Here is an 11334-nt window from a genome sequence, read left to right on the forward strand (position 1 = left end):
GTACAAAAATGGAAGATTTTTAAAGACAGAGAAGGGGTGTAAAAAAAAGGAATGTATTATTACCAAGGAATGCATTGCTTTAGGCATGTCACCATCCTAAGGGGAATCAAAGGGGTCTACTAGGAAATGACCTACTAGTGTTGACAGTTTGGGTGGTTAAAGCCTACATTCCTGGGGTGAGTATTGAAACTACGGTTAGTTAGGTATTAAGTATTGGTTTAGTGACATGGGGCATTAACATAAGTGACACCATAGGCCATCTGGTTGGCTCAGTTGGTAGAACATGCGATCTTGATCTCAGAGTTGTAAGTCTGAGCCCCACGCTGGGTGTAGATATTACTTAAAAAATAAAATCTTTTGGGGCACCTAGGTGGCTCAGTCAGTTAAGTGTCCAACTCTTGATTTTGGATCAGGTCATGATCTCCTGGTTCATGAGATTGAGCCCCATGTCAGGCTCTGCACTGACAGCCTGGAGCCTGCTTGGGATTCTCTCTCCCTCTCTCTCTCTCTGCCCCTCCCCTGCTAAGTCAACTTATTTTCTGTGGTTAGCAACATAAAGTCACCTGTGACTTCACAATCAATTTCTACTGGTGGGCCTTGTTGAAGTATCTCCCCAAATAGTTCTTATAGTAATGATGACAGACATGTAACTTTCAGTGTCCTTGGTAAGCCTGCATCATGTGATATCTAGATCTGTTTCATTCATTATTAGATACTGGTAGGATCCATAATCTGCTTGCCCAGTCTTCTCATGGCCACTCTCATGTCTTTGTTTCTTAATGTATAGATGGCAGGATTCAAGACGGGGGTGATAGCGAAGTTGGCAATGAACAAATACTTATCCAGTGATGATGTAGGGAAAGGCCACACATAGAGAAACATGCATGGCATAAAAAACAAAATCACTACAGTGATGTGAGCTGACAATGTGACAAATGCTTTGGACAAGTCCCCTGAAGAACGTTTCCAGACAGTGACCAAAATGAGGATATAGGATATAATTAAGGAGAAGAAGGTAGCCATGGATATAAATCCACTGTTGGCAGTGATTACAAACTCTAGCTTGTAAGTGTCTACACAAGCAAGTTTCATGACGCGAGGAAAATCACAGTAAAAACTATCTACTTCATTAGGGCCACAAAAGGGCAGGTTTATGACAAAAACAAACTGAGATACAGCATGGATTATCCCCACTATCCAGGCAGCCACTACAAAGGAGACACACGTTTTGGGGCTCATGATGGTCAGGTAGTGGAGAGGTTTACAGATTGCGGTGTACCGGTCATATGCCATGGCTATGAGCAGCACCATCTCACCTCCACCCATGACGTGAATAAAAAATATCTGTATCATGCATTTTGGAAAGGAAATGATGTTGCAGTCAGTGAAAAGATCAGAGATTGTTTTGGGCACTGTGGTAGAGGACAGACCTAGATCAAGAAGGGAGAGGTTGGCCAATAGGAAGTACATGGGGGTGTGTAAATGAGAGTCAATAATTACCGTGAACACAATGAAGAGGTTTCCCAGGATAATTCCCATGTAGAACACAGAGAAGAACCCAAAGAGAAAAAGGTGCATCTCCCATGAATTTGAAAGACCAATCAATACAAATTCAGATACCACAGTGTCATTTGGTCCATCCATTGACTCAGTCAGTAGAGAAGACGCTGAAGTATTCTGAAGGTAGAAAATAAGGAAGAATTGAGAAATATAGATATTTCACATTGATATGTTTTTGCCCCTCAGTGATTTTGTGGGAAATATGTTACAAGTCAAATTTTGAAGTTAGAACACATACAGAAAGGGCAGGCTAAAGGAAGAAAAATAAATAGAAATGAAATAATCAAAAGTTAGGCTAGAGTGTCAAGGAAAGAAGTCATGTGGGAGTATATCAGGTAAATGGAGGAATTAGGAGCAGAGAGTAACATCTCCTGGTGGAGAGTTTCTTTACCATGCTCATTGTGCAATAGTTTGGGCTTCTTCAGTCTTCTCCGTATACATTAAAGAAAACATTTTACATGTCATAAATAGCCATAATTTGAATGTTCATACTCTTAATCATATTTGTGCACACATACTGTAGCAGAATGTACTCTCTGATTATTCTTTTATTTCTTACCTGTGAAATCTCAGGCATTAATCATTCATGGAATTGTGACCAGCCAATGAGTGAAAGAGTGTTGAATATTAGGGCAATCATAGCTTAAAATGAAAAAGGCTTGTCCTCTGATAGTTTCCAATATTGTGGTTGCAATATTGCAACCAGTTAATTGCAAAGAGTTAAAATGTACTTTAAATCGGTGAAACTCTAAACCCTGGACTGTCAGCAGACTCAGGAAAAGGCTTTTCAGTACTTTTCTAGGATTGGGAGAGATTTTGTGCTTTTGAAAAGTCTGTTCTAGGATTAAGGAGTGGCAATTCAAATACAGAACTGAGAAATAATGGTGTTTTCACTGAAGCAAAATATTTAATTATGATACACTAAGAGCATGTAAAAATTACAAGACCCCCAAAAGTCATCAAAGATAAAGGTCATGAGAGCTTATCTTCAAATATTTGAAGCTTAGTTCAGCTGAAATGCTATTTGAAGGTGAGTAAAATTGCTACCAACAACTTTTTCAGGGGGAGTATCTGTTATCACTTTGAATAAGTATAAAGGTTGAAGATGTGTATGTATATTATATACTTGGGTCCATTCATTATTTAACCTAAAGTGAAAAATTAAAGGTACATTTAAAAGATATAATAGGATATGAGAAGATATGCAGGAAGGGGAATTTCTAGAACTAATACCAACATGGGTATGGCCATTATAAATGAGGCAAATTTAGATTTATTGAAATCTCCACTAACTTACTAAATAACAGAAATTGGTTACAAAAGAATATATGTTATGCAATAAAAATTACGTAAAGGAAGAAACAGACCTATAAATATAGAGAAGAACATGGTAGTTGCTTGAGGGGAGGGGGTTTGGAAGATGGGAAAAATGAGGTTAAGTTTAAGGTTAAATGGAGGGAGTGGAGTATGCATATATGTGATAGTTAGATTAATTATTTTTATCACTATTATTTTGTTACTAGTTTTATAGTTTTACTTGTCCTTGTTAAACCAACATTTCTCAGTCAATAAATGACAATTTCTGGCTGTACTATGAAGAAAACCTTGGTGTTTTACACTTAATTTTAACCAGAAGTTTACAATGCTTTCTTGTTTAAAGAAAATTAATATATGTGAATGAGTTTTGGGTCAAGGAATACAAATGATTGGTAACTGAATGGCATTTTACAGAATACTGGTGTGTTTGCTATTTCAAGAACAGGAAAGCACTATTATAAGCCACTCTACTTTGCCCACTGAAATTTATGGTTCCTAATATTTCTTTATAGCTGCTAAAACATATTAAAGACTGATGAAATCTGTCTAAAGAGAAAAGCTAAAAATGTGTAGTGAAAACAGACTTACCAGTAACCCTGCACAATACTATGTTGTGATCACCCTGCTTTTTCTTTCCATTCCTTTTCCTTTCCTTTTCCCTTTTCTTTCCTTTTACTTCCTCTCCTTTCCTTTCCTTTGTTCTTTTCTTTCCTTTTTCTTTTCTTTCCTTCCCTTTTCTTTCTGTCTTTCCTTCTTTCTAATTTGAGTATAGTTGACATACAATGCTACCATAGTTTTAGGTGTACAACTTAGTGATTTGACAAATTTATATGTTGTGCTATGTTTACCACAACTATAGCTATCATCTAAAGAGGACCCCATCTTTTGTTCAAGACTTATGAGGAATTAGTTCTCACATTTAGTTTATCCTGAAATACTGAGTTCATGCTCAGAGCATGGGGAGAGTTAATTCAAACCTGTTAAAAAAATTAGTTCTTTTTCTTTCTTCAAGAACTTAAAGAATCAGAAATTCTGTGAAAGCAGAGTCCCCTAAGAGTTGGTTGCTATCCTTGCCAGATATTTTGGCTTTAACATTCAGAACATAGGAGGGAAATTTTTCAAGTAGGTGGTACAGAAAATCAGAATTTAAGTCTTTTGACTTTAGTGATTGAATATTCCCTCTCCTCTAAGAGGAATTATAACCATCCTAAGACTGAAAACACAGGAAGCAAAGCTGTTTAAAATTCATTTTGCCAATCCATATTCATGAATTTGTCTTTTAATCTCTACTCTTAACCATCTGAGATTGCTTCTAATAGCAGTTCTCTTCAGAACTGATGGAAACCAGTTCTACTAAGTCATACTCATTCTTATCATTCTCCCTTTAATTCTTGACTCAGTCATTGGCTCACATCATCAAATGCTTTATCAGATATGCCAAGTGGAACGAACTGACTCACCCCAGCATTCCCTGTATGAGGGCAGAGAATCATTTCCATTGATGTAATCTCTTAGGAGAATGGGTGGGAATTGGGTGGGCAAGATATACTTGAATATATTTGGTCCCCACAGTGAGAAATGTGAAGTATCACATAAAATGATGAAGAAAGTGGTGACAGATCAAAGAGCCTTAAGATACTAAACCAGCAAAGGGACATCATAAATGTCAGTCATTTCAGATATTTCTGAAGTATCTTCAGGCATAATATGGTTTTGTATATATTTTGATTAAAATAGAACAGTGTTCAAAGCATTAGAATAACTAGAGACCGGAGGAAAATATGCAAGTAGAAAAGAAAAACGTGAAATCAAAGTATAAGAGAGAGATTTCTGTGGTATTGTTCAATATTAAGAATATTTTTCTAACTTACCTGTTCTGTTCTAGAGTGTGCAGCATTTGTAGAAACTCTATAATTTTGATTTCTGCTTTGTAGTATAATCACCTCTCAGACAAAATGTGTTTCTTTCCAGTGAAAATACAGTTCATTTAGTAGCAGTAGGTGTTAGTGACCTACTGATGATTCTGAGATTTCTAATAACAAACCTTTTATTGATTTCTCCCGGGAATGATGGCTATGCTTATGTTAATTGGCTCAAGAGAAAAATAGGAGAGTTATTTGGAGATAGGAGGTAAGGGAGGATAGAAGATGTTAGAATATCTCTTGTATATTACACAATGTCCCGGGTGTGTGAGTGATAACTCATTTAGGACAAGATACGTGGAAATATGAGCTTACTTAGATTTACTGAGTTGGAAAGAGTGAGAAGTTTCCCACAATTGTTGCAGATGCCCTCATTTACGGAGTGGGAGAGAGTCAACCCTATGTATCAATATTTTTTTTTTTCCAGAAAAAGCAAGATGCTTTATGCAAGGGGGGCATTCCCATCAGCATTTGTGATTTGTCCCCATTTAACATTTTTTATCTATTAACTATTCCAAAATTCATCACAAAGTGCGTGAAATGAGGGAATAAATAAATATCTTTATGTAGCTTTTCTTTCCTTAAAACACACTGAATCTGACTGGACATAAGGCTTATGAGATCATGCTAAATTGTTGGACAAATAAAAAGCTTAAAAATGTTATTCTAGATTAAGTGTTGGCAAATTATGGCCCATGGGTCAAATTTGGACCACTGCCTCTTCCTTAATTTATTGGAACACAGACATAACCATTTGTTTATGTATTATCTATGGCATTTTGAGCTATAAAAAGCAGTCAAATACTTGTAGCAGACACCATATGGCCCACAAAGTCTTTGGCCTGTTACATAAGAAGTTTGATGATCTCACCCTACATTAAGCAAGTTAGGCAGAATATGGTACAGTAGAAGAATCATTCACATCGATCTTCATCATCTTCATATATATTCAAGATGAAGGTTGCAAACTAAGTTAGTTGAAGTCCTGTATGTAGATCATTCCCCATACTCAGGGCTGAGTACATACTTGTGGGGCCAAATGTGAAGTGAATATGTAGGGGTTTTGGTTAACAAAATTATTAAGACTCCAGCCTTTCTCATACCCTTCCAAGAAATTAAAGAGAAAGGAACATTCCCAAACACATTCTAAGAGGTCAGCATAATTCTGATACCTATAATACTAGAAAAGTACAGGTCAATATATCTGATGAATATAGATGGAAAAATTTTGAACTAAATACTAGCAAACCAAATTCAGTATCACATTAAAAGGATCATTTACCATGATCAAGTTGGATTTATCCCTGGGATGCAAAAGGATGATGCAACATAGGCAAGTCAATCAATACGATAAATCACATTAATAGAATGAAAGAAGATAATCATATGATCATCTCAAGAGACCTAGAAAAAGCAGCTGACAAAAGTCAACACCAAATTTATGACGTTCTGTTTTTACTTCTCCCAGTCTGGTCCACACTTAGATATAGATGATGATGAGATGTAAAGAGTTATCTGAGAACCTGTGAGATCTCAAACTCATCTGAAGTTTCATCTCAATTTATTACATTTTTATTATTTGTTAATTTAAAATTTAGTTAACATACAGTGCAATATTGGTTTCAGGAGTAGAATTCAGTGATTCATCACTTACATACAACACCCAGGGCTCATCACAAGTGCTCTCTTTAGTATGCATCACCCACCTAGCTCATCTTCCACCCACCTCCCTGCATCCGTTGTTCTCTATCATTAACCATCTCTTATGGTTTATTTCCCTCCCTGCTCTCCCCACCACTTCCCATATGTTCATCTGTTTTGTTTCTTAAATTCCACATATGAGTGAAATCATATGGTATTTGTCTTTCTCTGATTGACTTATTTCACATAGCATAATTGGTCTAGCTAACTCCATCCACGTTTCAAATGGCAAGATTTCATTCTTTTTGATTGCTGAGTATACATCTCACCTTCTTTATCCAGTCGCCAGTCAATGGGCATTGGGCTCTCTCCATACATTGGCTATTGTTGATAATCCTACTATAACCATTGGGGTGTGTATACCCCTTTGAATCTGTATTTTTGTATCCTGTGGGTAAATACCTAATAGTACAATACCTAATAGTACAATTACTGGATTGTAGGGTATTTCTCTTTTTAGTTTTTTGAGGAACCTCCATACTGTTCTCCAAAGTAGCTGTACTAGTTTGCATTCCCATCAGTAGTGCAAGGGGTTTACCCCTTCTCTACATCCTTCCCAACACCTGTTGTTTCTTGTGTTGTTAATTTTGGTCATGCTGACAGGTGTGAGGTGGTATCTAATTATGGTTTTGATTTGTATTTCCCTGATGATGAGTGATGTTGAGCATCTTTTCATGTGTCTGTTAGCCAACTGGAAGTCTTCTTTGGAAAAGTGTCTATTCATGTCTTTTACCCATTTCTTAACTGGGTTGTTTGTTTTTTGGGTGTTGATTTTGATAAGTTCTTTATAGATTTTGGATACTAACCCTTCATCAGATTTTTCATTTGCAAATATCTTCTCCCATTATAGACTGCCTTTTAGTTTTGATTGTTTCCTTTGTTGTGAACCTTTTTACCTTGACGAAGTCCCAATAGTTCCTGTTTGTTTTTGTTTCCCTTGTCTTTGGCAGTGTATCTAGTAAGAAAGTGCTATGGCTGAGGTCAAAGAGGTTGCTGCCTGTTTTCTCCTCTAGGGTTTTGATGGCTTCCTGTGTCACATTTAGGTCTTTCATCCATTTTGAATTTATTTTTTTGTATGGTATAAGTATGGTTTTATTCTTCTCCGTGTTGCTGCCCAGTGTTTCCAACACTATTGTTGAAGAGACTGTCTTTTTTAACTGAATATTCATTCCTGCTTTGTCAAAGATGAGTTAACCATATAGTTGTGGGTCCATTTCTATGTTCTCTATTCTGTTCCATTGACCTGTGTGTCTGTTTTTGTGCTAGCACCATACTGTCTTGATGACTACAGCTTTGTAATATACCTTGAAGTGTGAAATTGTAATGACTTCAGCTTTGCTTTTCTTTTTTAGGATTGTTTTGGTTATTCAGGGTTTTTGTGGTTCCATGCAAATTTTAGGATTGCTTTTCCTAGCTCTCTGAAGAATACTGGTGGTTTTTTGATAGGGATTGCATTAAGTGTGTAGATTGCTTTGGATAGTATCGATATTTTAACAATGTGTTTTCTTCCAGTCCATGAGCATGGAATGCTTTTCCATTTCTTTGTGTCCTCTTCAGTTTCTTTCATAAACGTTCTTAAGTTTTCAGAGTACAGATCTTTTACCTCTTTAGTTAGGTTTATTCCTAGGTAACGTTGTTTTTAGTACAAATGTAAATGAGATCAATACCTTGATTTCTTTTTCTGCTGCTTAGTTATTGGTTTATAGAAATGCAACAGGTTTCTTTTTTCTTTAATTTATTTTTTAAAATTTACATCCAAGTTAGTTAGCACATAGTGCAACAATAATTTCAGGAGTAGATTCCTTAATGTCCCTTACTCTTTTAGCCCATCCCCCTACCTACAACCCTTCCAGTAACCCTCTGTTTATTCTCTATATTTAAGAGTCTCTTATGTTTTGTCCCCCTCCCTGTTTTTATATTATGTTTGCTTCCCTTCACTTATGTTCATCTGTTTTGTCTCTTAAAGTCCTCATGTGAATGAAGTCATAATATTTGTCTTTTTCTGACTAATTTCGCTTAGCCTAATACCCTCTGGTTCTATCCACATAGTTGCAAATGGCAAGATTTCATTCTTTTTGATTGCCAAGAAATATTCCATTGCATATATATATGCCACATTTTCTTTATCCATTCATCCATCGATGGACAGTTGGGCTCTTTCCATACTTTGGCTATTGTTGATAGTGCTGCTATAAACATTGGGGTGCATGTGTCTCTTGGAAACAGCATACCTGTATCCCTTGGATAAATACCTAGTAGTGCAATTGCTGGGTCGTAGGGTAGTTCTATTTTTAATTTTTAGAGGAACCTCCACACTCTTTTCCAGAGTGGCTGCACCAGTTTGCATTCCCACCAGCAATGCAAAAGAGATCCTCTTTCTCCGCATCCTTGCCAACATCTGTTGTTGCCTGTGGTGTTAATATTAACCATTCTGATAGGTGTGAGGTGGTATCTCATTGCGGTTTTGATTTGAATTTCCCTGATGATGAGTGACATTGAGCATATTTTCATGTTTCGGTTGGCCATCTGGATGTCTTCTTTGGAGAAGTGTCTATTCATGTCTTTTACCCATTTCTTCACTGGATTGTTTTTTGGGTGTTGAGTTTGATAAGTTCTTTATAGATTTTGGATCTAACCCTTTATCTGATATGTTATTTGAAATATCTTCTCCCATTCTGTCAGTTGACTTTTAAACTGTCAGTTGTCAGTTTTTCTGATTGTTTCCTTCGCTGTGCAGAAGCTTTTTATTTTGATGAGGTCCCAGTAGTTCATTTTTGCTTTTGTTTCCTGTGCCTCTGGAGACGTGTTGAGTTAGAAGTTGCTGCGGCCAAGATCAAAGAGGTTTTTGCCTGCTTTCTCGTCAAGGATTTTGATAGTTTCCTGTCGTACATTGAGGTCTTTCATCCATTTTGAGTTTTTTTTTGTGTATGGTGTCAGAAAATGGTCCAGGTTCATTCTTCTGCATGTCGCTGTCCAGTTTTCCCAGCACCACTTGCTGAAGAGACTGTCTTTATTCTGTTGGATTTTCTTTCCTGCTTTGTCAAAGATTAGTTGGCCATACCTTTGTGGGTCCATTTCTGGGTTCTGTACTCTGTTCCATTGATCTGTCTGTTTTTTGTGCCAGTACCAAACTGTCTTGATGATTACAGCTTTGTAATACAGTTTGAAGTACAGAATTGTGATGCCCCAGCTTTGTTTTTATTTTTCAGGATTGCTTTGGCTATTTGGGGTCTTTTCTGGTTCCATAAAAATTTGAGGATTGTTTGTTGCAGCTCTGTGAAGAATGCTGGTGTTGTTTTGATAGGGATTACATTGAATATGTAGATTGCTTTGGGTAATATTGACATTTTAGCATTATTTGTTTTTCCTATCTAGGAGCATGGAATCTTTTTCCATTTTTTGGTGGCTTCTTCAATTTCTTTCATAAGCTTTCTATAGTTTCCAGTGTATAGATTTTTAACTTCTTTGGTGAGACTTATTTCTAGGTATTTTATGGTTTTCGGTGCAATTGTAAATGGGATCAATTCCTTGATTTCTCTTTCTGTTGCCTCATTGTTGGTGTATAGGAATGCAACTGATTTCTTTGGATTGATTTTATATCCTGTGACTTTGCTGAATTCATGGGTCAGTTCTAACAGTTTTTGGTGGAATCTTTTGGGTTTTCCATATAGAGTATCATGTCATATGTGAAGAGTGAAAGTTTGACCTCCTTCCGGCCTTTTATTTCTTTGTGTTTTCTGATTGCTGAGGCTAAAAATTCCAATAGTATGTTGAATAGCACTGGTGAGAGAGGACATCCCTGTCTTGTTCCTGACCTTAGGGAGAAAGCTCTCAGTTTTTCCCCCTTGAAGATGATATTAGCATTGGGTCTTTCATACATGGCTTTTATGATCTTGAGGTATGATCCATCTCTTTTATCCCTACTTTCTTGATGGTTTTTATCAAGAAAGGATGCTGTACATTGTCAAATGCTTTCTCTGCATCTATTGAGAGGATAATGTGATTCTTGTCCTTTCTTTTATTGATGTGATGAATCACATTGAATATTTTGTGAATATTGAACCATCCTTGTATCCCAGGTATATAGTCCACTTGGTCGTGGTGAATAATTGTTTTAATGTATTTTTGGATCCAGTTGGCTAATATCTTGTTGAGGATTTTTGCTTCCATGTTCATCAAGGAATGGGTCTATAGTTGTCCTTTTTATTTATTTATTTTACTTATTTTATTTATGTTTTTTATATTAAATATAATTTATTGTCAAATTGGTTTCCATACAACACCCAGTGCTCATCCCAACAGGTGCCCTCCTCCATGCCCATCACCCACTCTCCCCTCTCCCCACCCCCCATCAACCCTCAGTTTGTTTTCAGTATTTAAGAGTCTCTTACGGTTTGCTTCCCTCCCTCTCTGAAACTTTTTAGTGGGGTCTTTGTCTGGTTTTGGAATCACGGTAATGCTGGCTTCATAGAAAGAATTTGGAAGTTTTACTTCCATTTCTATTTTTTGGAACGGTTTCAAGAGAATAGGTGTTATCTCTTCCTTAAATGTTTGGTAGAATTCCCCTGGAAAGCCATCTGGCCCTGGACTCTTGTTTTTTGGGAGATTTTTGATTATTAATTTGATTTCTTTACTGGTTATGGGTCTGTTCAAATTTTCTATTTCTTCCTGTTTCAGTTTTGGTAGTTTATGTGTTTCTAGGAATTTGTCCATTTCTTCCAGATTGCCCATTTTACTGGTGTATAATTGCTCATAATATTCTGTATTATTGGTATTATTTATGCTGTGTTGGTTGTGATCTCTCCTCTTTCATTCTTGATTTTATTTGCTTGGG

At 36.5% G+C, this 11334-nt stretch overlaps 1 protein-coding gene across 1 annotated transcript; it reads right to left on the minus strand.

Moving 5' to 3' along the window:
* Nucleotides 1-708: 708 nt before the first annotated feature.
* LOC122221226 (olfactory receptor 4F6-like) lies at nt 709-1644 on the minus strand. Its single transcript, XM_042940539.1, has one exon. The coding sequence runs from the start codon at nt 1642-1644 to the stop codon at nt 709-711; it is 936 nt and encodes a 311-aa protein (XP_042796473.1).
* Nucleotides 1645-11334: the final 9690 nt, after the last annotated feature.

The sequence above is a fragment of the Panthera leo genome, chromosome B3 (genome assembly GCF_018350215.1).
Source record: "Panthera leo isolate Ple1 chromosome B3, P.leo_Ple1_pat1.1, whole genome shotgun sequence".
Taxonomy (NCBI): Eukaryota; Metazoa; Chordata; class Mammalia; order Carnivora; family Felidae; genus Panthera; species Panthera leo.